Here is a 27,987-nt window from a genome sequence, read left to right as displayed (position 1 = left end):
CATGCTTGGGATTCCAAGACAAATATTGCTGTGCTATCTGTGTTTGACAAGAAGAGGTTACTACCTCTCACTCATCCTGTAATATGCAATATTTTGAGACTAGAGGAATGTTTTAGGAAGCTTTTGAGTTAAATATGAGAAAATTAGACCAATGTTGCCTGCTTTAATTCAAATTGGTTTAGCACATGATCTAGGTCTCTGAAAATGAATATTTCCTGGGCCAACATTTCTAAGCTCAGATGGACCCTTAATGAATCCTCTTTACTCTTGAGCTGAAAACCTCGCCGAATCACACTAACCAATCCTTCCAAATAGCAACTTGTTAAGCTGAATTTCAGTCTTAAGCCAGGAACTAAAGAATTGAAATTGCACAATTTACTCAGACTTTGCCCTTCCATTTTCTCCCAAAAATCTCACTTCAAGAAGATTAATAGATTCAATGGCATATAATAGTGTCGTAGGAACTTTAGCCTTATAGACTGAAAACAAGTGAAGGAAATGTCTCCGCCCAATAGCATTATAAATGGCTCTTAGCCCATTGGCATGTGATGAAGCCTTGGAGGGACATTAGTTGATATGATCCTTTTCACTCAAACTGGCTGTCATAATTTTCCAAGAGTACAGATATCATTTTACTGTTACCACTGATCAACTGATGAACATATAAGGTGAAGAATAAAATAAAGACTGGGGGAAGGTGCTCCTATGCTTTATGTGAAAAATTCAGGCACCCTTCTGAAGATCAAAAATTGAAGACGAGCAAATCAAAAATGCAAGGAAAATAAACAGATGGTCATTGAATTTTTACTGCTATATGTTACTGTTTGATGAATCTATTTAAGGTAAACACAGTACCTTGAATATCTTGCACATTATTTCATACACTGTGAACGTTTTTTCTGCTCGCGTCCAATCCCACGTTGTTACCTTTAAAGACAAACAAATGGAAATAAACTATTACATCATGCTTCAACTGTCTAAGAATGAACTTTCAATACAATTTAAACTAATGTAGACATGATTGTAATATGATAAGTACATTATTAAAATAAAGCAAGAGTTGTATACTTTCTCTTCAGAATATTAGATTGAATAAAGGTAACTTTTAAGCAAGTCAATATGGATGCATTGAACATAGGAGGAACCTCTTATGGAGAAGTGGACACTGCTGGTGGAAAATCCATCAATGTCATACCATAGAGAGGAATTCCTGCTATCAAATGTGGGCATTGATAAAGAACTCAGGACATGGGTTACATGGTAAGTACCCGGATAAATAGATCATGTAAAATAATGAAGGGACTTTCCCAGCATGTTAGACACACACCGGGCCTGATTCACAAACGAAAACCTACACTTTGTGTATCTTTACATTTGTTTGAAATTCACTAAAGGCGGAGAGCATCACAAATAAAAAAAATAGGCATGTTGTATACTTTTATGTGTAGAATTCTCTGTCCTGACTGCGGAGACTCCGCACACGTAAAATTTCGATTAAAAGATATGTTTAACTTTACGAATCGGGCCCTCAGTGATTGAAAATCAGCCTCCCTTTCCATTTCATTTTTTCATAAAGGGAACCACGCCAGTTGTAGTGGCTGATTTGCCTCAATTTGGGCAGAGTTTGTTTTTCTGCTTGTCTCCAAATGTGGAGACAAGGAGTTAGCACTTGTGGGGAATGCACCATTCACCTAACTCCCGTGGAGTGAAAATGCTTCTAGAGGCACATGTGGGGTGCTACTGGGACACAAGATCCCTCCCAAGTGAAATCTCCGACCACTCGCTCATGGTCACCATACAAGCCTAGAATAGATGAGAATGGAAACTCGGCCCCTTGGAGCTGACAGGCTGGGAGAAAAGCCGATTCACACAAGAAGCAACAAGCAATTACTTGAGAGACAATTTGCGATTGGTTTCCTCAGAGGTAACAGTAAGTGAGATCCAGTCATATCACGTACCTCCGGGAAATGGAAGGAGCAGGAACGGGTATGCAGGTAACTGGAGGAAGGAATAATGGTATGGGAAGCACAACTTGTGAACACAACAGATGTGAATCTGGCTGCACGGACAGAAGGAACCAGGGAGAAATATAGCAACCTAGTGTTGCAAGAGGCAAAGGTATTATATAGGGCCAATCAATATAAAATATATGAAGTAGGAAATAAGGCCAGGGATCTTCTGGCCTGGCACACACAGTGAGAGAAGGACCATGGATGGGTGCAGCAGGGAGGCATAATGGTGACAACTGACATGGAATTCTGCAAGCCTTTACAGGTTTTTTGAAGGGTCATACGACGCAAAGACCTATCAAAAAGGAGAAAACTGGCCTCCTTCATTAGAGAGAGGGAAATGGCAGACGTTGTGTAACAAATCAAAAGCCGGAAGCAGCCAGGCCCAATAGCCTCCCTCCAGGATTTTTAAATGCATTAAGCATAAGGTGGTAAGGCCAATCCCCAGCATGCTACATGAAGCCAAAGACAGTGGTGATTTACCTAGGGATCTTCCCGGAGGAAGTGAGTGGCTGAACCAGTGCTGCTGGCGCTAGATGATGAAAAAGCATTTGATTCGCTAGAGTGGCTCTATTTGCTGGCATTGTTGGTGCAGATGGTTTTGGGAGCCTCATTCTAGAGTTTAGTGCAATTATTATTTATGTGACCCATAGTGAGGGTCTGAGTTAATGTTAAATTGTGAGAGGAATTTGAACTGATTAGGGGCACTTACAAGGGCTGTTCTTTCTCTCCCCTGTTGTTCGTGGTGGCAATAGAGCTGGTAGCCGCTTGAATCCACCAGGTTGCCTTGATCCAGGGACCAGAATGAGCCCACAAATGGGTGAACGTCATCTCACTATATGCAGATGTGATGTGTTTTATCTAGGAACCCGATTCAATATAGTGACTTTATGCCCCTATACGGCTATAATCAATAATATCCCTATAATGGCATAATAATCAGATCCATATTTCAGTAAATCGCCCCTGCAGCCCAAGGCATGGCAGAAGCTACTTCCTTAGATTCCTAGAGAGCACACCGAGTTCTTTCGACACACCAAACCTCCAGCAACCTGGGAAAGCCCTGCTTGCTTTGTTTTGATTTGTAATAGAACTCCTGCAAGCACTGTAAGAACGTCCAGTTCTTAGTGACATCTTTATTGACGTCTTATGTCCAAACCTTACGTCAAACTCAGCACCTTTCAGGTATAAATATACCAACGTTGCCTTAAGCAAACACACGGTGGTGATTCTGGAGCAGAGCAGCTAATCTACTTTCCGAGAGCCCAGCAGAAGCGAGAAGCCCACGGACGCTGCCCCTCCCCTTTGACGCGCTGAGAAAGACGCTGTCTTTTCTCCTGCCGAGAAAATCCAGCTCCTGCGTTTCCAGCCTACCCTTGCGGGTGACTGGGATATCGGGTCCTGAGAGGGAGATACCAGACCTCCTACATTCTATTCCCAAGGTACAGTGCTGACTAAACTCTTAGAGAGAATTCTTGAACAGATCCTTGGCAACAAACCTACTTAACTTAAACTGCTACTTACTTACTCCTTCCCACGTATTAGGCTTAGGTCAGGTACACCGGGTAGGCGTATTTTAGAAGCACCAGTTGAGCACGTTAGCCTTTGTATATATGTATATATGTTTTATCCATTTTAAAGTGTCTTATGGCTAAGAAACCATATCAATGCTTTTACAGTATTATTTCATAATACTCCTTTTACTGTACGTACTTTACTTCACAATAAGTATTGCAATTGTGGCAATTCATTTCTCTTGCATGAGAAGGAAGACTGCTCAATAAATAATACCTTTTATTGAAAACGCCCGTCTCTCTAGTCTCTGCACCCTGGTGAAATTAAATATGCACAACTGACTGAGTGAAATAGCTGTCTATTGTTTCACACAACTCTAGAGATTGACTCTAATTCTGAGGGAGCAAAGTTGTCATGTTTATGCGGTTGTCGGAAGCTGAATCCCTTCTTGTCTGAGCCAGGGAAGCTGATCACTTCCTATTCAGTCAAGAAAGTTTCCAGTGACCTCTGAGCTAGCTGGCGCAATCCTAAATTAAGTCTAACATAGTCAGTAGAGACCTAGAAGACCTCAGTCCTACGTCTAAACGGCTGTTTATGTTATTCCAATGCACAGGGCCTATAGGGAAAATAGGAACTACACTTCAGATGATATCCTGTTATATCTAGCAGATGCAGAGGGGGCCAATTTGAGGATCCTGAAAAAGGTCTTTCGGAGGATACTTCAGCATCCGTATTAACAGGAGGAAGTACGTAGCTTACCTATTGACACAGTGGCAGTGCAGGGAAGTATGGCAGCGCTTGATCCAATGGGATGACAAATGTTTTACCTATCTAGAAATATCTGTTGCGGATGACCAGAAACTGCCTTTTGAGCAGAATATGGGCAGGCTACTCCAGGGTTAACAGTGAGATGTGGTCCTCTGGCACTGTCTGCCACTGTTAATGTTGGGCCAGGTGGCGCTATATTTAATGATGAACCTACCTACATTTCTTTATGCTTTGCAGAACCCTTTGCTTGAGGTTCAGCACATTTCTTTAAGCTACTGGAGGTTGCAACCAGGCTGCTGCCCTGGGACAGAGGGGCTCCCCGGTTAGTGTTGTCTACATTGACTAAGGACCCGCAGAGGGGTGCATATTACTGCCAGATCTGCATCTCTATTATTGGGCGTTCCAAGTAACTAAGGTTAATATCTGTCATTTGCCAAGCAGATAGAGTGCTCGCTGATGGGGAACAGAAGGGTAATGGGCCCAGTAGGCTATGTAAGACTATTCTATGGTAGGGGTAAACTGAAGGGCCTCCCTACCCAGATGGTAGTAGTGGTCAAAATGTGGAGGTTGGCAGTTAAGAAGCAGGATTGGCAGGATAAATTAACATTGGAGACCTCCCACGAGAAGTGGAGGCTATAGAAATGTAATCTGTTGAGCATTTCTAAACTAGGGGATGTCTGGAATGCGAATGGGAGGATGCCTTATGCTGATCTCCGTATGAACTGACCAAAAGTTAATATCTATGATATATACAAGTCTGGCATATCCTGCGGGGCAGCATCCAACCCATGCAGGAGATCACAGAAGCACACCCTTGACAATTTAGGGCTCTAAGGGCCATATTTATGAGTCTAGTGGAGCAGGGCAGCAAAGCACCTTGCTGCACTGCCCTGCATCACAGGGAAAGTGCCGGAAAGCACCATATTTATCCAATACGGTGCATTCCTGTCCTTTCCCCTTGCGCTGGTGATGTTTTGGCACCCTATCACCAATGCAGGCACCCTTACACAAGGGTGCAAGAGTGCCTGTGTTGTAGGCAGGTATGGTGCTGTGCAGGAAGGGTCACCCTCCGGCACAAAAACAATCCTGAGAGACTTTTTCCTCTTTCTATGTGTGAGACAGAATGCAGCACACATGGAAAGAGGACAAAACTAAGAGAAATACAAATATTTCTCCACGTTACGCCTCTCTGGGGGAGATGTATCTTTTTGGCGCATTCCCACGTTTACTAGGTTTGGTAAATCTGGAAACGCATCAAAAATCATGGGAGTTGCGTGGGAACACCAACGCGGCACCCATGGAACACCTCCTTTGTGCAGAGTAATGCATGCAGCGATTTGTGCTGTGTTGCACTACTACAGAAATTTTAAGCCATTCAAAGCCAATCAAAGTGGCTTTGCGTGGCTTAAAAAAATCTAGCTTAAGGTTTGTGTCATTCTTCCACCATGTTGCGTGGTGCAATAGTGACACAAGCCAGGTCATAAATATGGCCCTAAGTGCCTCATTGAACAGACATGCAATATCCCTGACGTGCTCTACACTACTGAACAATAGACTACCTACTCTGGTGGCAATGAGGTAGAAGTGGGAAAGAGACCTTGAAAGACTGGAGGATGACAACTGGGCCACAGCTTGTAGATATCCAGCATAGGTGGCCATTAGAGCAGGGTTTCACCTGATACAATTGAAAAATGTATCAAGGGCATAATCAGTGGCTTTACATCGATCCCCGCAGCCCCTGCTGTGTGGGGGCAACCAAGCTCCAGGGGGGGGGCCCTTAGCACTATACTCTGGATGGAGGGCTCCTGTTTGAGTCCAGAGAGGAGCTTCAGAAATGTTATGGAACATATGGGAATCATTTCCAGAGCTCCACGTAGAAGAAACAGTGGAAATACTCACAGTCCTCCTACAAAAAAATATCCTCTGATAGCTAAAAATATATTTTCTCTCTTACAACTCTTTAGTGATTTCTGGCAACATTTAACAAACTGACCCATATTAAACCTAATTGATCATTTATGGGGGGGAGCACTTCCGCTAACCCCCTAGCAGTTATGTAACTTGCACCTTCTCAGCAGGGCATTAGTGCCATATCATTACTGGGCATTAGACCAACTCAACTTGCAGCCATGACACACTCTGATTGGTGTATTATTGCGCAGATGTTAAGAGCAGCTAGACAAACCATTGTTCTCCATTGGCGGAACCCCCCAAGATTTCCAAAGGGTTCCTATCTCTGGCAGGTCATAACAATGGAGCTACTGACAGCCTTCCTCACCCACATGGACACAAAATTCAATTGCACTTGGTTACTCCTAATCCATCACCTTTCTCAGATAGAAAACACGCATTATGCCCCTCAGACTATGAGCCCTCCAGCTCTTTGAGGAGCCCTAGAAAACACTCATTATGCCCCCCAGACTATGAGCCCTCCAGCTCTTTGAGGACCCCCTTCTGCCATACCCAGAGATACCCCGCAGACAGTTTCCCCAAACACTCGAACTGGACAGTAAGGCCACCTTTCTTTCAATGTAAGCTCCTAACTAAACAACACCTTCTCATCCGCCTTTCCGGTTATCACCCTTCCTTGCAATCTCCCCCTCTCCTCTCCCACTTTCTGTTATTTCAAGAGTTTTATTATTTAGTCACCACTGTGGAATGTCAAGAGGGGCGATGGGGATCATCCTGATATTCTCGGGATCAACCCAGGCCCCCTATTCAACTGCATTTTACAATGTATCAGATATGTTTTTTGACTGTTTGACACCTCCAAATCGCATTATCCTTTGCTTCGCTTCTGTGTACTCTATGATGCCTATTGATTATATGGTACCCAGCCTGCATCCACCGTGGTGAAATATGATACCTTACACTACCCTGTCAGCAATTGATACAACATCTGATGACGCTTGCTTTTTTTTGTTCTTCCATTGTTCTCATTAAAATTTCAATACACAAATTTGTTAAAAAAAAAACAAAGAAGACTGGGAGCTACGACAGTGAGGTTCTTAGAGGAAGCAGATCAAAGCTTTAAGGTGGGATGGGGTTCGAGATTGATTTGAGACTGCAAATAAGGGGGATCCCATATGCACTCTTTTGGCGGGTGATTTTAATGCCAAAATTCCCGGCAAAGGATCTGTAGGAGGGTTGGTCTATTCTGAGCAATCTGCACGCTGAGGCGCTGAACTTGGCCTGCTTATAAGATCGCATAATCTGGTCAATGTCATGGATCTGGTGGCAGGGTCAACCATAAATAATTATCCAACTTTTAGGGGCAGGGATTGTAGCTCCACAATAGATTTAGTTTTCATATGTTCCCTGATTGAAGAACAGTTAGGGACAGCAGAAGTAATTCCATCAGACTTCGGAGACCACAACCCCATTAAAATACAGATGAATACTGCCCCCAGACCGGCTTTCCAGACTGAATGCGGGGCCACAAACCTGACGTTGTCAATTGACAACTGCACTGGAAGGGGGTCGATAATTCCAAAGTATTTAAGGAACTGGCCAAGGAAAAATGCATCTTATTGACTCTTGCCTCTCACTGCAATCCTCACATGCAACGATAATTCAGGATTTTACTAACTTGTGCCAAGCAATCAAAACCCTTCTATCTAGACCTATATCCCAAAAGGAAAGCACCCCCATATGGTTTAATCATGAATGCACGCTAGCAAACAGGAATTTACGCAGGGCACTTTCTGCCACCCCAAGGTGTACAATAGAAGTCCAATTGGCCAGAAAGAAGTACAATGAGGTGGTTGTAGGCAGTAAGAAGGTTCTCTTGACTGGACGCTGGGAAATATTCTCCGAGGCTGCCAACCAAAAAAAGGGTAACATTTTTTGGGCAGCAGTCAGGGATCTTGGATCCATGGGCCAGTCATCTACCCTGATTAGCTGCAATATCTCCAGTGATGCATGGGTCAAACATTTCTCAGAAATATATGCCACACTGTTATTTGGTATGGAAACCAACGCTCCTGGAAGCCCAGTACCCATATAGATAAATATCTCAGAAGTTGTAGAAGCCATCAATCAGAGTTTAGGTAACAAAGCGCCGGGGCCAGATGGGCTCCCTATTGATTTAATTAAGTGGAATCCGGATTTCTGGGCCCCATTGCTATTAAATGTTTTTAATAGTCTAACTCTGGCAAATTTACCAGGCACTTGGGCCAAGAGTATAATAGTCTCGATTTTTAAGACAGGAGATAGATCCCTTCCATGTAATTATAGACCTATATCCCTAATAGACAACACCCTCAAAATATTTAGGCGAATTCTGTATAATAACATGTTGGCATGGACAGAAGTAAATGCTATTTTAGACCCATGCCAGTTGGGCTTTCGGGGCAAGGTTGGAACAATTGAGCAGTGTCTCAACCAAAATGTAATTGTTGGAAAATATACCATTGCACAGAGGTCCCCCATTTACATGGCATTTATGGATCTGTCCACAGCTTTTGACCTTGTGAACAGGGTGAAGCTGTGGACAATCCTTTTGACAGGAGGGTTGGATGAGCCGTTGGTATACTGGTATACTTTTTAGCGTACCTACACAAAGATCTCCAGGCTCAAGTAAGGATTGGTATGGGAGGTGAGGTTTCTCGGACAATTGATGTAGGTAAGGGATCAAGCAAGGTTGTGTTCTGGCCCCACTACTCTTCATTATATATATATCAATGGGCTGAATAACTCCTTGCAAACAGTTACCCAGGATGTCCCCAATATAAATGGGAAGCCCATCCCTGTGCTCTTATGCGCAGATGATGCGGTCCTTATAGGCCGCACCACAAACTCCCTGCGTATATTGGTCCAAAATTTTAATAAATACATGAATGAGTTAGACTTGCGGGTACATTTTAAGAAATCCTTTTTAATGTGCAGTGGACAAGAGAAGCGTGATTTAGGGACCATTACAATAGACAGCCAAAAACTGACCTGTATTCGATTATTTGTATATTTGGGGTTGGCCTTTGCTGCGAATAGCTCCTGGAGTGAGCACTTAGCTCACTCCAGGCGCAAGTTCTCAAAGGCCAACAATTCGATCCTGAGCCTGCCCCGTCCTAAGACTACTGGGGCTCTCTTAGCAGTCCAGAAAATTTACAAACTCCAGTGCACTCCGGTGGCCACATACGGTGCCGAGATTTGGGGCATAGTTAAACCTGTAGGTATCCAACAGGAAGAAAACAGGTTCTATAGGAAATTGCTGTGTACCCCAATCTCGGCCCCCAATATACATGTCATAAGGAGCTTAACATTAATTTTATATCTGATTCGTGCTCGACCTGCACTTTTTTGGTAATCTGTGTGGAAGAATCAAGCGGCATCTCTGACACGGCAGATTATTATCAATTGCCTAAAATGTGATAAAGGGCTGGAAATCCCATGGCTAAGAGGCGTGCTACAAAGTTTGGGTAGTGTTAATAAAGAGAATCTTTTCCTAGATCCCACCTCAGTAGAAGCTGTCCCAAAAAAGGAATTGCCGGGACGCTTTATATTTTGTATACACAGAGAGCGGGATGTCTTGGAATCAGGGAAAATACTCGTGCGCAACTATTTGTCCATTGAGCAGAATTGCCGTCCACTTCACATATATTTGACTTTAGCAATGAGCCGTTGGGAGAGGAGCCTATTGTTTAGATTAAGAGCAGGAACAATCAGATTGGCACTTTGCTTCCCTTTTGGCCTTCACCCAAATTTTAACCAAAGTCCATGTCCCTGTGATGGGAGGAGTGACCAATCTATCATCCACTTTTTGTTTTTTTGTAAGTATTATTTTAAATACTCCAAGCGGCTTATTCATCCCTATTTTAAAAAAAGAAGACCTATTACTTTGGATGTGGCCCATCAGTGTATATTAGCTCTAGATGATGTAGAATTGATTTTACGCACTAGCACTTTTCTTAGAATTGCGATAAGAACACACAGGTCTATGATGGACCCCTGACCACTTGTGATATAATTGGGAAATGTTCTAATAGTTTTTTATAAAATGGGCTGTAATTTTTTCTGACAATGATTGATGGCTTTGCTCTTTGCCCTTTAGATATATGAATGTTTATACTTGTATGGATTGTTTGCGATGTATTATGGATTTGTGCTTTTATGGGTAAAATGGCATCCGAATAAAGTTAAACTGAAACTGAAACTGATTTTAGACTTTATTTGTTACAATCAGGAAATCCTGTTGAAACTGTGTTAGTCTTCTGATGAAAAAGCTAGGAATCATTTATGTGTGCTTGCTAGAGATGTTGAATTAAAGCAAGATAAGATTGTTTAAGTTTTCTTCCTCTGTTAGTGGAATGTAATGTGGCAGAATATTTAGATTTTTATTTTACATACGCAGCATGGTCTCAAGACAGAAAGTATTGTGGAAATAAGAAAACTTGAAACAATCTAGAGAAAAAATGTTTTTTTTCTATGTGAACTGATTGTGCCGAAGAACAAATCAAAATTGTCTACAACTTTGGATACACGGGATGTTGAATTAATGCTCATTGTCATTAGTTTCACATAGAAACAAAGGACAAAATTAAATGTTTGACATGATTTGGAATGTATTCTTGAATTTTTATGTGTCTTTTGAATGGATGATTGAGGTGAAGGAACATGTGCATTCGGAACGTATATACATGTGCATATATTCCTTATCAACTTCTGTCACTTTTTATGATGTATTTGATAATATTTCTATCTAATAGTCAGAACATTCTCTTTTTGATGGTTGTATTTTATTTAAAGAAAAATGGGTGTGGTTGTTAAATTTAAAATTAAACCAATTAAATAAAACCTTCAATGAGTATATTTTGCATTAAAAAACTATATATTAGAGGACAGTCATATAACTAGTGAAACTAATGCTTCACATTTGCAGGTTCAAGTGAAAAAATTAGATCAGTTTAGATGAGAATTGATCTGCTAAGGTAGAAGTGCTGCAATGTCATGTTTTATCTTTTTCCTCGAAAACTGTTCTCCAGGCAAGCTGGTCTGGTCTTGAACAGCCTTAATCAGAAATAGTCTTCAGTTTTATCAGTTCAAGTGCCTATGATCTCCAAAAACTGACTATATTTTAGCATGAAAATCAGCTCCTATATCGAATCCACCCACACCTGATAACCTGCTAGGCTTATCTGGTTCCCTCATAATGTTTGGATCTATTTCCCTTCAATAATAACTGTTCACCATGGTCTCTTACTTTGCATATGAAACATTTTAAGAGCCACATTCAGACCCTTCTTCAAAGTTAGTCTTGCTTAGTTGTTTCTTTCTCCAAAGAAATTTCTAAGATAGAAAATAATAATCTTGACATTTTTCAAAACCCATCATTAATCAGATTATATTCAAATGTGGCATTACAAGATGGGCCACCTAGTTCCTCTATTCATTTTCACATACCTATGACATTTAGCATACCCCTTTTCAGTTGCTTTTAATAAGCCCTATTTACTTGGTGAATACACTGGCAACATCTTTTTTGAATTCTTCGTGTTTGTGTTATTGTATCTATTTTCGACTTCTCTTTTTACTCAAACTTGCTGTCAATTATTTATGTTTTTAGCTGTATGCTTTTTGAGGATTTGTTACCGCAACACCTTCTATACTTTCTCTGAGGACAGCATTGATGGTCAGGTGAAACTACTATCTTTGGGGCATATTAACAAGAACCTCGTTAAAATTATCATCATTTTAGCGGCAGGAAACTGACGCTAAAACGGAACATCTAACCTGGGATTCTGTTGGAATTCTATAACGTATATTAGCAAGCCCATTATCACTGTTTTAGCGGCAGTTTCCTGTCGCTAAAACAGCGATAATTTTAATGAGGTTCTTGCTATTATGCTCCTTTGTTCTGAGGAACATCTGCTCGTGGACTATTCATATTGCTTTGCCCTGGGTTTTAGCATTAAATGAGTCACTATAGAAGGTTTGGATTATGTGCACTGTATATTTGACAAAGGAGGTTCCTGTCATATATCTAAACTTGTCAGTAGCTTTTGACACATTTGATAAAGCAAAATTGATTTAAAAAAGGGGTTTTGTGGTCAGGACCAGAGTTCATTCTCCTCTTTCTACAATGACAGACCCCATACAAAATGCGATAAGATAAATGTTGTCCCCGAGCACAGATCAACAGTTATCAGTAATTCCAGAGAAAAAAGAAGAACACAAAATCTTTCTCTTTCACGGTTCTTTAAACAGTTCCTTTTGATTTTCTTTCTTTTTTTTTTCTTTCTCTTCAAATATCAGAAGATCGCAATTTTAATTTTCATAATTCATTCAGTTCACAAAGAATGTAGCCAATAAAACAGAAACAATGCCAACACGTTTTTCGTCACAGGAAACAATCACCAGATGACTTCTTCAGGGCATAAGGGAATTTCCTTCACAGGCACACCATTGTCATTCCAAGTTGTTATCTATTACTCATGTACTACTACATTATCAGGTTCAATTATTCTGCATATGTGGTAATCTATATCCTTCATCAATGCGCTCAATCACTCATTCTGACTCCACAGATCACGAATTTCAAAGGGAATAATAAAATTATATCTGGGAGAGTACTCCCTTCAACATCAGTTCGGGTTCCGAGATCATAATGATTTATTTGTTAATGGACCCAGAGGAGGCAGTAGCGAGACGACAGCAGCTCTGATACAAATATACTATGTACAAGCAGCAGATGCAGTATCATGAGTTCATTCAGCTAAACCCAAGACTCTGAACTTGCTCCTCACTCTAAAGTTCTTGGTGTCTGAGTGCATGACCTTACTAGACTCCGTACAACGATTGATCATATTGGAACTATGTATTGCATGTAGATTGCAAACAGAACTCACAGAGAGTAGGTGTTCCACAGAGTCGGGGGCATCCCTGGGTCCAAGTGTTGGGATCTTATTCCCCTGACGTATACCTCTGTCTTCTTAGTTATGAGTGTAGAAGAATTGAATAACATTCATGCAATGATTTCTACTATGGAGATATTGAAAAATGACTTTGTCCTACACAAATATCTATCCAAATGTATAATAATTTAAGTATCATCCAAGTAGGTAATTATGTAAAACAATAAATGAGAGACAACATAGATATTGAAGAGTATAGAGCTTATAATTTAAAATGTTATGAAGTAAGGTGAATCACTTGCTGTCTGTTGGCAAGATATAAGGTGATCCAACTCGAAGCCATGTAACAGATATCAATTTATTGAAGGCGGGTTAGGTAGTTTGACACACTGTATGAAAAGCAGGCAAGAGGTCTAATAGTAGGGGGCCATGGAACCCCTCTTCAACTATCAGCCTATGTTTGTTCCAAATGGAGACCAAGGGAGATGCTGTTCTACGAAGGGGACAACTGTTGGCTTTCACAGAATTAGGAATAGAATTGCTTTCCAAATAAGATAAGAGTTGATAATTGATTGCTTTCTTGAGTAGAAAGTGGAAAGGGTAAAAGGGAAATGGGCTTGAAACTAACAACATCTGAACGATTGGCAGTGCCCTTTTTGAGAAGAGAGATAAACGTGCCTGTTTTCTGCAGGACAGAACTATGCCATTCATAATCAAACTAATACATATCAGGAGATATAGCAGTGAAGCATAAATGAAGGTTGGAAACAGGAAGGGGATAAAGTGTGAGCCGGATGAAATGGAGGAATATACCACTGAGGTTTCCACTGTAGAAAGCAGCTTTAATGTGGACCTTCTAGGGTCTTTAGAGTTGGGAAGCATCTAGAGAGTGTATTCATGCAGTTTAACAGTGTGGGCAGCTTAGACAGCACTACAACTTTGAAAAAGTCTTAGTAAGGAATCATTGTAAATGTGAATCCCAAAAAGGTTGTGAAGATGGAATCTGAGCAGAGCAGCATAAATGATTCATAGCATGTAAGACATTGGGCTGTTGGTTGGGGGGGTGAGCCCTTCTCTAGCAACAACAACAATCCTTGTCATGGTAACCCATAAAAAGTCAATAAATTAACCTCTGCTTAACTGTCTGGTACCTTTGTGCAAAAGCAGTCAGGCTTAACTTAGAAGCAATGTATAAAGTATTTAATAAGCACACAAACAGTAATAAAGTGAAAACAGAACAGAGGAAAAATCCAACACCAATTTAGAACAATTGAGTAAGATTGAATAAATGATTTGCCACCAAAATGACAAAACACCAAATACTAGAACCGGAGATATGTGATTTCAAAGCTCAAGGGTAAGTATAGCGCCTCAAACCACAAAGTACAACTCACTGTTCTCTAGTCGTGCGAGAGAGACCGTGTGAAAGTCACAAGTTCAGGCCACCCATGATGGAGCACGGGTCCGGTATGTTTCTGCTGAATAAATCCCAGCACAAAGGGTTCTGTCTGCAGTCAAGGAGACCACAAGGAGCAGAGAGAGTGACACAAATGGTCATTGATACAGTGCAAAGAGCAGGCCTGACATAGCAGTTGGGGGTCACTATAGCATGAAAATCCTGTCGGCTTCGCTGACGGTCATTGCTGAACCTTCACATTGGCTGTTACCAGGGGTTCCCTATGTAGCACGAACTGCAGATCTTGCGTTGCCACCTGTCACTGCCGGTCATTGTAGTGTGAAGACTCTAATTCACTGGAGCTTTGCGTTGCTGGTCAGGGTGGGCAGCAAGATTTTAGAATGAATGGGCCTGTCCAGACACCATAATTCAGGCATTCTCCTTTACCTGGGAATGAAGAACACTACTTGGAGATCAGGAGCTCACTCCAGCAGAGGCCAGTAGAGCAGAGGCAGGTCCAGTTGCAGGTTCAGGTAGGTCCAGTGCAGCAGGTCAACTGGCAATTGCAAGGCGTCCTTTGGAGCTTGCCTTGTCCCTGTAGCTCAGAAGAGGGGTTCAGTTAGCTGTCCCTTGAAGTCACTTCAGCCAGAGATGAAGGGTGACGTTCATTCTTCCTTCTCAGACAGCAGGGCAGTCCTCAAATGAATTGGTAGTTTTCGGGCAACAGGGCCAGAAGTCTACTCAAGAGTGAGTCTGAGAGTTTGCAATTTATACGTGATGCCCACTTCTGTGGAAGAAACATCTGGAGTTTTCCTTCCACAGAACTGTCTGGAATTTCCTGCTTACCTTACCTGGTCCCCGACTATCTGGGGACACACTAGGCTAGTGTTAAATCCTTTATGTGTGAGCCGAAGCAGTGTCTTTTAAGTGCAAGTGTGTAAACTAACATAGGAACCCCACCCCCCATTTTTCTCAGCCCAGCTTTACAGATCACACCAAAAGATTCAAAGAAGGAGCTGAGGTGGATGAACTTTCTTTGGAAGGTTTTACGATAATTCATAATAATGTGTTAAACTTATTAGTAAAAAAAACACTCCTCCTATGGAAAATCTCATCTACCTATACCTACAAAAGTAGCGACTGCCACTGATAGGTGTGTGTGTGTGTATGTATGTATGTCTATATATTTATATGTATATACACACACACAAACATATATAAATATATACATGTATATTATATATATTTATATATATGTGTGTGCATATATATATATATATATATATATATTTGTATATACGTTTTATTTATAAACGCACACACATATACATATAAATATACACATATATATTTATATCACACAAAAAAGTCCCCAGAGGTAGGATCGCACTCCGCAGCAGATCAGTTTGCACAAAACTCTTCTCTTAGGCATGTGGCTTCCCTTCCCCACATATTGTCCACAGACCTGACGCGTTTCGAAGCTTCTTGCTTCTCTTCAGAGGCCGGTAACTGACAAGACATTTTATAAGGCTGCTCCGTGTCCCAGCTGGAATGCTATTAAGTGATTGCACAGTTTGAATGCTTTCAATGATTGCACAGCTTCCGGTGTGCTCCCGTTAGGGAATTGGTTTCCAGTTGCATCTTGGGAGTTGGAGTCTTTGAAGCCTGATTTTCACCCTCAATTGGGTTTGTCCGCAGTACCACAAGTAAGGACACTTTATTTTAAGCCCTCCATTAGGCTCCGGATGAGACTTCACATGCCTTTAGTTCAATACCTGCTGTGCCCATCAGAACGTGACGTTACACTTCTGCGAGACCGTTCCGTTGCTCTTCGGCGGTGCGTGATCCTCGCGGCCTGGAAGCGCCACGTACATGTCACACAAAAAAGTCCCCAGAGGTAGGATCGCACTCCGCAGCAGATAAGTTTGCACAAAACTCTTCTCTTAGGCATGTGGCTTCCCTTCCCCACATATTGTCCACAGACCTGACGCGTTTCGAAGCTTCTTGCTTCTCTTCAGAGGCCGGTAACTGACAAGACATTTTATAAGGCTGCTCCGTGTCCCAGCTGGAATGCTATTAAGTGATTGCACAGTTTGAATGCTTTCAATGATTGCACAGCTTCCGGTGTGCTCCCGTTAGGGAATTGGTTTCCAGTTGCATCTTGGGAGTTGGAGTCTTTGAAGCCTGATTTTCACCCTCAATTGGGTTTGTCCGCAGTACCACAAGTAAGGACACTTTATTTTAAGCCCTCCATTAGGCTCCGGATGAGACTTCACATGCCTTTAGTTCAATACCTGCTGTGCCCATCAGAACGTGACGTTACACTTCTGCGAGACCGTTCCGTTGCTCTTCGGCGGTGCGTGATCCTCGCGGCCTGGAAGCGCCGCGTACATGTCACACAAAAAAGTCCCCAGAGGTAGGATCGCACTCCGCAGCAGATAAGTTTGCACAAAACTCTTCTCTTAGGCATGTGGCTTCCCTTCCCCACATATTGTCCACAGACCTGACGCGTTTCGAACGGTCTCGCAGACCCAATTGAGGGTGAAAATCAGGCTTCAAAGACTCCAACTCCCAAGATGCAACTGGAAACCAATTCCCTAACGGGAGCACACCGGAAGCTGTGCAATCATTGAAAGCATTCAAACTGTGCAATCACTTAATAGCATTCCAGCTGGGACACGGAGCAGCCTTATAAAATGTTTTGTCAGTTACTGGCCTCTGAAGAGAAGCAAGAAGCTTCGAAACGCGTCAGGTCTGTGGACAATATGTGGGGAAGGGAAGCCACATGCCTAAGAGAAGAGTTTTGTGCAAACTTATCTGCTGCGGAGTGCGATCCTACCTCTGGGGACTTTTTTGTGTGACATGTACGCGGCGCTTCCAGGCCGCGAGGATCACGCACCGCCGAAGAGCAACGGAACGGTCTCGCAGAAGTGTAACGTCACGTTCTGATGGGCACAGCAGGTATTGAACTAAAGGCATGTGAAGTCTCATCCGGAGCCTAATGGAGGGCTTAAAATAAAGTGTCCTTACTTGTGGTACTGCGGACAAACTGAATTGAGGGTGAAAATCAGGCTTCAAAGACTCCAACTCCCAAGATGCAACTGGAAACCAATTCCCTAACGGGAGCACACCGGAAGCTGTGCAATCATTGAAAGCATTCAAACTGTGCAATCACTTAATAGCATTCCAGCTGGGACACGGAGCAGCCTTATAAAATGTCTTGTCAGTTACCGGCCTCTGAAGAGAAGCAAGAAGCTTCGAAACGCGTCAGGTCTGTGGACAATATGTGGGGAAGGGAAGCCACATGCCTAAGAGAAGAGTTTTGTGCAAACTTATCTGCTGCGGAGTGCGATCCTACCTCTGGGGACTTTTTTGTGTGACATGTACGCGGCGCTTCCAGGCCGCGAGGATCACGCACCGCCGAAGAGCAACGGAACGGTCTCGCAGAAGTGTAACGTCACGTTCTGATGGGCACAGCAGGTATTGAACTAAAGGCATGTGAAGTCTCATCCGGGGCCTAATGGAGGGCTTAAAATAAAGTGTCCTTACTTGTGGTACTGCGGACAAACCCAATTGAGGGTGAAAATCAGGCTTCAAAGACTCCAACTCCCAAGATGCAACTGGAAACCAATTCCCTAACGGGAGCACACCGGAAGCTGTGCAATCATTGAAAGCATTCAAACTGTGCAATCACTTAATAGCATTCCAGCTGGGACACGGAGCAGCCTTATAAAATGTCTTGTCAGTTACCGGCCTCTGAAGAGAAGCAAGAAGCTTCGAAACGCGTCAGGTCTGTGGACAATATGTGGGGAAGGGAAGCCACATGCCTAAGAGAAGAGTTTTGTGCAAACTTATCTGCTGCGGAGTGCGATCCTACCTCTGGGGACTTTTTTGTGTGACATGTACGCGGCGCTTCCAGGCCGCGAGGATCACGCACCGCCGAAGAGCAACGGAACGGTCTCGCAGAAGTGTAACGTCACGTTCTGATGGGCACAGCAGGTATTGAACTAAAGGCATGTGAAGTCTCATCCGGAGCCTAATGGAGGGCTTAAAATAAAGTGTCCTTACTTGTGGTACTGCGGACAAACCCAATTGAGGGTGAAAATCAGGCTTCAAAGACTCCAACTCCCAAGATGCAACTGGAAACCAATTCCCTAACGGGAGCACACCGGAAGCTGTGCAATCATTGAAAGCATTCAAACTGTGCAATCACTTAATAGCATTCCAGCTGGGACACGGAGCAGCCTTATAAAATGTCTTGTCAGTTACCGGCCTCTGAAGAGAAGCAAGAAGCTTCGAAACGCGTCAGGTCTGTGGACAATATGTGGGGAAGGGAAGCCACATGCCTAAGAGAAGAGTTTTGTGCAAACTTATCTGCTGCGGAGTGCGATCCTACCTCTGGGGACTTTTTTGTGTGACATGTACGCGGCGCTTCCAGGCCGCGAGGATCACGCACCGCCGAAGAGCAACGGAACGGTCTCGCAGAAGTGTAACGTCACGTTCTGATGGGCACAGCAGGTATTGAACTAAAGGCATGTGAAGTCTCATCCGGAGCCTAATGGAGGGCTTAAAATAAAGTGTCCTTACTTGTGGTACTGCGGACAAACCCAATTGAGGGTGAAAATCAGGCTTCAAAGACTCCAACTCCCAAGATGCAACTGGAAACCAATTCCCTAACGGGAGCACACCGGAAGCTGTGCAATCATTGAAAGCATTCAAACTGTGCAATCACTTAATAGCATTCCAGCTGGGACACGGAGCAGCCTTATAAAATGTCTTGTCAGTTACCGGCCTCTGAAGAGAAGCAAGAAGCTTCGAAACGCGTCAGGTCTGTGGACAATATGTGGGGAAGGGAAGCCACATGCCTAAGAGAAGAGTTTTGTGCAAACGTATCTGCTGCGGAGTGCGATCCTACCTCTGGGGACTTTTTTGTGTGATATATATTTATATGTATATGTGAGCTTGTGTGTGCATGTGCAGAGCGTGATATACTATTAATTACAATTTCTGAGTGTGGGGAGGGACACAAGTTTCCTAATAAGTCCAAACGAGAGACACCCTTAAATTGCCACCCTTTATTGAGATGCTTATGCTAGAGTCTATAGGAGAGGAAATTATAGGGCATGCAGGATGCCAATCAATGGCTAGAATTCAATTTTTTTTTAAAACAGAGCCCATCTACCTAAAAAAGGAAAACAGCAGCACAGTATAAGGATTCTATCGATTGGTAGTACACCAAGTACATCTTTGATTTGTTTTCAAGTTTTATTGCCCGGGGCCATGTCAGTCCTGCCAGTAAACAAAAAAGCCCTTTCCAAATGTGGCAGATGCAAAAAGGATTTTAAAATGCTTGTGACTTTTTATTGTTGTGGAAGAAGTCATTTAAAAAAGATTTGTTACTGAAAAACAGTTTGATAACAAATTTGTACATAACCTCCCCAAAATACTTGGTGCTCACAATCACCAAAATATAGGTCCAAACAAATAACAGAGTGGGAAAGATGCAGTGACAAATACCTTTAGAATAACTCGGGGTTTAAGAAAGAGGCCTGGAAGATAAACCTATTTTCCTACTTATGGTTAATTATATATATACTGCATATGATGGACAGAGTAAGCTCAGATCAGTAGCTCCACGGGGGGCACCCTCAATGACAAAAGAGTGGAGCTCACAGTTTAACTCACAGGGATACAGTGTGTGAGCCCACAGTACACAAATAGCCTACAGTAGGACCAGTCAGAATCTTCCTGATCCAACTAGAATGCAGACCATTTGGGTGCCAGACGTAAGTACCGAAAAGGAGGGTCGGGAATCAAAAATAATAAAATGTGATGCTAGACAATTATCTACTCAGTATGCATCTCTTTTTTTACACTTGATAATGTTGGTTTCTTTCAGCAATCCTAACCTGATGTTTAGTGAGGGAGACAGTGTTTCTAAATGTTAGATCTGCATTTTGAGACTCTTGGTGTTGGCTGGGGCTTTCCAGACAGTCAAATGAGCAACCATAGCAGGGTACATTTGAGATTCTGCAGAGCTCCTTCTTAGCTAATCCAGAAATGGACAACATTCATTTCCTCATCCTGAGAGCACCACTTTCGTTTCCACATTCTGGGAGCACCACATCTTTGATTAGGTCAGTCTGAGAAACATCAGTGTGACCTTCTTTAGCTTGTGGGGAGCACTGTTGTGCATGTTTGTAGCACAGTTGCGCAACCGTCTAGAGTCAAAAAGGGCTAGCACATATTTTCAATTGAAAAAATCCAACCTACCAGGCTGGAACAAAAGCCCTTTTGGGAATGCCACTCCTCTCTTTCCAGAATGTACTGGGTTAGCCAGTGCCCTAGTGCAATGACCAAGTACAACTTCCAGGATCTTGCTCTTGCAAGAAGCATTGTGCGTCCCCCTCAGCGACGTTTTGAAGACAAAGTAAGCAGGAGACAACAAAGAATGGTGGAACGGGCTTGTCCTTGTTTGCTCTGTGGGCAGCAGCTATTCTCCAACTTGCCAATTCCTACTACTTGCAAGCAACCAAGGATTACCCTAATGAGAGGTACGCCAAAGGAAAACACAACCCCTGTGCTCACCATTTAATACTATAACACAAACATGCACAAATATTTCCAGAGTGTTCATATTCATTATTCATTAACATTTACAACAAAAAAGCCCTAGGTCAATATACATAATGGAGTAAGAGATGCTTTTGGGCATCACCCTTTTTTTTTTTGTATCCCAAAACATGTATTTGTACCACCTGCAAAGAGCAAAAGATATGCAGCTTGAGGGACGGTATTTGCCAAAAAGAATACATTTAGGGAAACTTCTTGTCAAAGACAAAAATTGCAGGAATAGTACAGTGCCAGACAAGGTCAGGTATAGATGTGTAACGAGCAGTAATGGTATACAGTTTCTGATTTCTTCTCTTTTAAAGAATGAACCAGTGTCAGACCCCTTTCAGAGGCCCATGGGGCAAGCAGGATCACTGGGCCCAACCATGGGGGTTAAGGCCTTTTACTCCTGATGTCCTTGGGTCTGACCTACTATGAATCTTGAGCAACAGTGCAAAATACCCATTCAGAATTTGACTTTCAGAAACGGAGAGGTCCCAGCAGTGCAAGGCTCCCTTGGGGGGAGGAAGATACAAGGGGGGGGGGGGGGCGGGGGGGGGGGGGTGAGGGGGTGAACACATGCTCAGAACTCAAACGGCATGCAGCAGCATAAAATCATTGTCCAGTCAAATACTTTCATGAAAAAAGAGAAGAGTGTTTTTCCTACCACTAATGATACAAAGGAAATGACTATGCCATTTATAAACAACTACACAGGTACCCTGAGGCCAGGGCTCTAGTGTTTCTTTAGGTGATCGCCCAGGCCCCATCCCCTCTTTGCTCCTAGAGTTAACAGTTTTTCCCCATTCACTATAAGCATCATCCAGGGACAGCCTCACTAGTAGTCAGAGTCCCAAGATTCCAATATGACTCTATTTTAAAGTCAACAGAGTTCCAGCACTATTTATTTTATTTATTTATTTATGCCATTTTTAAAGCGCACTGCAACCCTACGGGCATCCTAGCACTATGAAAAGTGCGACTAAGAACTGAGCATCAAGGGCAGGATGGGGGGATTGAACAGGTTACTCTTGGGGTAGTTAGGCTTTAGGGAAGAGCCAGGTTTTTACCTTTTTGCGGAAAGGCAGCAGTTCACTTGTTTTCCTAATTGCAATAGGAAGGCTGTTCCAGAGATGAGCTGCTGCTATGCTGAAGGCTCTGCCACCGTACGTAGCCTTCCTGATTCTAGGTACGCTTATGAGATTAGTGGATGATGACCGAAGGGTCCGTGTGGGCTCATACCATTTAAATTTGTTTTGTAAAGGTTTTGGACCCAGACCATGTGCTGCTTTGAAGACAGTGCATAGAGATTTAAAAAGAATCCTCTGATGCACGGGCAGCCAGTGTAACTCGGCTAAAGCTTGAGTGGTGGAGGATCATTGTCCTCGAGAGAGTGCCATTTTGGCTGCTGTCGCCTGGATGCTCTGGAGTCTGGAAATCAAATATGCAGGAGATTCCAGTAACAGAGCGTTGCAATAATCCAGGCGGCTAAGAATAGTGCTCCTGACTACGGTTGCTCTGGTCTGTGCTGGAAGGAGATATAGCAGCTTTCGGAGGCTCCACATTAGGGTGAAGCAGCTGTACAGCACTACAGAAGAACAGCACTAACTAGACAACAAGATCCCCTGGGGCTGACTGACCTGAAATCCGTCTTAGCAGACCTGTAGGCTTGGAGCGTACAGAGTTCCTGAGTGTGCCACATTCGCAAGTGCTTGGAGCTAAATCAGGTGAGTTTAAACGCACACAGGCTGCACTAAGCAAGCACAGGTTTCCTCACACACAGCTATGCCACCAAAACAAGTAAAGGTTCTTTGTAGCTCCTCCTTGCATGGTAAGTGTCCAATCTGTCCTACTGTGTGTGTGTGTTTGTGTGTGTGTGTGTGTGTGGTGGGGTGAAATGACTATCCTGAAGTAGGTCACTCAACATGGTGCTGGTGCTCCCACAGCGGCCTAACTTCTTGAGCATGCATGGAAGATCAGGTTCTCATGTCTTGTTGCTCACTGTGAACCCCTATGGTACATGGGGTCACAGTAGCTTCCCTGTAAATGAGCTCTAGCTTGCAGAGTAACTCCTCAGTAGTGGACCATTTTGGCATATGGGGTTGTGACTCATGACAGCTCAGGGGCTACACAACAATAATATTCATGCAGGGACTCCTCCTGGTATTCTATTGATACCAGGCTAGATACCCTCTCCTCGCACCTGGACGACATACAGGGTCGAATATAAGGGCAGGACTCCCGGATCGGCACTGCTGAACAGCAAATCTCCGATCTGGAAGACGCTCAATTCACCACGTAGAGAAAACTAGAGAAGACTGAGAGCCTGCTCAAACAACTCACCATGAAGGCGGAGGATTTGGAGGCGCGGTCATGCCAGAACAACCTCCGCAATGCGGGTAAAGCCGAATCCACAAACACTGGCCCAATGGCTAAATTTGTTGAATTTATCCTTCTAGAGGTGTTTGGTAGAGATGTGTTCTCCACCACATTCACGGTTTAACGCGCTCATCGAACACTGGGGCCCGCTCCGGTACCTGGTGTGACACCAAGAATGATTATTGCCAAAGTTCTCAATTACAACGATTGAGATGTGGCATTGCGATTGTCAAGGCAACGTGGAGCCCTCAGTAATCAAGGATCAACCAAATCTATCTTTCCGGACTTCGCGCAAATGGTGCAGGAGGCACGCCATAAATTCACAGATGTTAAGCGTTCTCTCCAGAAAGCAAATATCAAGTATCACCATGATGCCTGCCTCCAATATCTTAAGGCCGAGGGTTCTCAAATATATCTCAACTCTCTATCTGCCATATTACTGTAGGGACTTCCGTGCTCCCCCGCTGAGATCCAAACCCTGCCCACGACCTGCTGGGCATGGACCAAATTACAGGGATATCTACAAAAAGAGTGCCAGTACTCACTACTATTGCCACTCTCAGACAACCTGTGGCTACCCCCCACTACTAAAGCTCTGAACAAGAGCACATTAGTCAAACATGGCCTTCAAAAAATTGGAGATCTGTATACAGATTCATGACCGTGCATGGTACCAGAACTCACCGTGCATGGAGTTGCTGAGTACATGGACAGATTCCTACTGCACAGAGTGCGGGGATCCCTGATCCGGGTGATACCGAAAAGGCTAGTGGAGCCTGAAGAGTTCACCCCTCTCACACTTGTCATTGCATCACCAGATGACACTCACTTAGTCTCACGCTCATACCACCTATCATTATCTCTTCGCCCTGTGGCGAGGGCTAAAGCACGAACAGCATAGGAAAGAGACCTCTGTGAAACAATAAGACAGCATTTATCACTATTGCTGTGCACAAACACTATACATCTCTAATAACCATTGAGATAAATTATTGCATTTTAAATATTTACATAGAATCTATGTCACCCCGAAACTGCTAGCTAAGATAGATCCTAGTACACCACATGCATATGCTAGATGTGCCACAGCTGAGGCTGACTTCCTACATGTTGCTTGGAGCTGTGCACCAATACAACTATACTGGGTGGATTGTTTCCAACACGTATCTCTTATGGTGGGACAGGTGGTGCAGCCCACAATCATGCTGGAATTGTTGGCCTATGTTCAACCATTATTAAAAGCTATCCGAAGGGTCACGGCGATGGCTATGCTTCTAGCAAAGCGTCAAATCTCTATACATTGGGGAAGACCACATGCACCGAAGGTGAGAGCCTGGCTCCGGGACATGATTCACTGTGACACTATGTATGACCTATACGCAACACTGTTACCGCCCACGTCCCGCCCCCAAGACATTTGGCAACCGTTAAGAAACTATTTGCTTGATCACCCCCTTGACAAAATCGGAGTAATTTGTGTGGGTTCAGATGAAGGGGTGCACTGTTGGAGTGTTGGGGTGTGAATGCATCAGCATGCTGAGTCTGAGCACAGTTGATATAATAGGAATCTTGGCTTATTGTAGATACTGTTAACAGGAACATATCTGATACACTGCACTGTGAACATACCCACTTACAACTGGGGATTCCCCCCCCTTGAGAATTGCTTCCGTACCTTGTTTAATTTAAGTATGATTGATGCTCTTTTTATTGGCATGCATGTATATCCATACTGTTATTAGCTGTAGGACACTGTGTACTCTCCGTGCAGCTGTTTCTTAAAAAAGATCAATAAAGAAAGTTAAAAAATAATAATAATATTTTCTCTTCGCAGTATGTGGCAGATTTACAAGCCACTTGCGCCTCTTTTGCGCGGCCGTTGCGTCACTTTTGTGAAGCAGTGGCGGTGCAAATGATGCGCCATGGTGCGGGCTATTTACAACGTGACGCATCTGGGAGATGCGTCACGTTGTAAAGCCCTGCGCCTTAAGGAGGCGTTCTGGTGCAGGGGGGGGCGTTCCGGCACAGGAACGCTTCCTGAAAGTGGCTGAGTGAAATCTACAAGATTTCACTAAGTCACTTTTAGGCAAATGCTACGTCAAAACCCTGCGCCTGCTTGAAGCAGACTTAAGGCTTGACGCAGCATTCGTAGAATGGGCCCCCCCCCAGAGAATTGCTAGAGCTGCGTCGCGCATGCAACGCAACTCCAGCAATGCGATACCTTTACGGCACAGATGCGTGACGCATCTGTGCCGTTTTTGCCCCATGGTGCGCCGCATTATAAATGTGGCGCATCATGGGTGGCAGAGGCATGGCGGCGCACAATTACTGGTGCATCCCTGCTAATTTGCAGGGATGCGCCAGTAATTGTAAATATGCCCCTATGTTTTTACTTCTTTCCAGTCCCATCTGCACTCCTAACTCAAGTCTCTGCACAGTGAACTGTTCCCAACCCACCAATGTTACTCCTCAATCTGTTGTCTGGTCTGACACAGCCCCCAGTGTGGCTGCTGCTCCATACTTACAACACACTAACACCTTCTCCTTGCAACTGACTTACGTTTGTCTTAGTCCAATATTGTTACATGCTGTTAAAAAGTAGAACTTGCCAATACTACATACTGCAACCGCAGAATATGAAAATGTTAAATAAACAAAATCTGATCCAAAGTAAACAAATACAATATGTCATATTCTGCCTAGGCTTTTCTTGGTCTTCCCTGTGATGGCTCCCCACAGCCTCTTCACTGATCTGTCTCCATGGTGAATAGCATTACTCTCAGTAAATTTCAGCAACGAATATATCTAAAAATCACCGAACAACTGTACTGATTTCTGGATATTATTATTATTATTATTATTATATGGATTTGTTAAAGCGCACGAATCATCCCCGAGGGGATCTCTCGGCGCCGGAGCAGCCTAAAACAGGTCACAGTTCGATAAAAATATTAAAAATTCAACAGCAATGTTTCCAAAGATTTCTTGAATATCATGGCGATAGCATTCTTTAAAAGAATGGGAATGCTAGAAGAAATCCAAGTGCTTCATTATGCATGCACAATTTTACATTGGTGGCATTGGTACTGCATCAAATAGGCCAAAGCCATCAGCGACTTCACAGCTCACATCAACAGCTGCATAACAGTCCAGGAAATTATGAAAATAAGTTACAGAGCAGCAGAAACATTTATTTGTAGTTATAGAAATGTTTTAAGAAAATTAAAGACTCAGGCAAAGGCAACTACAAAGACTTTCGCATATGCTCTATTCAGGTAAGCTCTTCTGTTGCTGAAGGATTCAGTAGAAGTAGTTTTATGTACACAGAAACATCTTTGTATTCACGGTATCTTTAGGTATGTCAAATGGTCGGGAATTGGGTATTTTAGAATAGAAATCATGAAAGAGAACTACCATGTTTAATCTTTAAACATGATAGTTGGACCACGGGGGACAGAACAGCCCACTGTTTCTTGGAGATAGCAAATGCAAAATAGAGCTGACAAGTCTTGGGATAACCTACGAGCCTATCAATTGTTAATGAATATCGCTGAACAGAGAAACACTGTTGAGTTTAGAAAATCTTTCAAGAGCTAATTTAGGCTAGCCGCCTTTAAAATACATTTTTATTATGAAAAGCGTTGGAAGATTGAATAATTCCATTGTGGGAGGCATCCGTGGTTCTCTGTTTGCATCACTATTTAATGTGTCTCGCTGCTGCTGTGGACAAACTACAATTGTCAAAGAAGGAAAATGAAAATGAGACACAGAGCATTCTATTGAACAAACTAGACTTTTGGGCCAAGAACATTAAGGAAATGGTAAATTAGATTTATTCCAAATTCAGAAATAAGTGGCGATTAAATAGTCGGACTAAAATTCCATGTTAACCACGCAGGAAGAACGCAACAAAGAAATTACTAATATAGATCTATGACACACATAAAGAACATGTCTCTCTGAACACAATATAGAGGAGCACATCCATGGCCCGATTAACTATTGGTGTATGGCCCCGAAATAAATTGGTGAGCATTATCATTAGACGGACCTTAAACAGTCTGGCCTTGTCACCAACATTGCTAAGCACGGTCTGCAGGGCATGCAGCTGATTGTGTGCTGTGGTGTAAGTGGAACCGGACCATGCAGCATAGCTATGAAGGTCTACTGGATTGTGAGTTCAATCAAGTTTGGCAACAAGTGTTTAATTTGAGCCGGTGGTTGCAGGTGTGCCCCACCAATATGGCCGGGATGCCCGCCACCCCCTCCCAACACCAATTCCCCAAGGGGAGGAGACAGACACTGGTTTGAGCTTTTGGAAGGCGGGGGAGATACCCCCCCCCCGGCCGTATTTATTAAAATATGAAACAAAATTCAAAACATTAAATTAAAACGTTTCATGAATTATGTACAATTTTACATTCGTTACATTTTTGATGAAGACATGTTCTTTGGCTAA

The 27,987-nt window shown here is 43.1% G+C and overlaps 1 protein-coding gene across 1 annotated transcript in view; it reads right to left on the bottom strand.

Moving 5' to 3' along the window:
* Nucleotides 1-27,987, bottom strand: part of SNTG1 (syntrophin gamma 1) — a 1,529,981-nt gene that overhangs the window by 417,296 nt on the left and 1,084,698 nt on the right. The window contains exon 13 of the mRNA XM_086917997.1: nucleotides 856-927. Coding sequence (XP_086774123.1) covers nucleotides 856-927 — 72 coding nt within the window. The remainder of the gene's footprint in view (nucleotides 1-855; nucleotides 928-27,987) is intronic.

The sequence above is a fragment of the Lissotriton vulgaris genome, chromosome 4_1 (assembly GCF_964263255.1).
Source record: "Lissotriton vulgaris chromosome 4_1, aLisVul1.2, whole genome shotgun sequence".
NCBI lineage: Eukaryota > Metazoa > Chordata > Amphibia > Caudata > Salamandridae > Lissotriton > Lissotriton vulgaris.
Note: the sequence above shows the minus strand (reverse complement) of the source record. Positions and strands in the feature narration are given on the sequence as shown.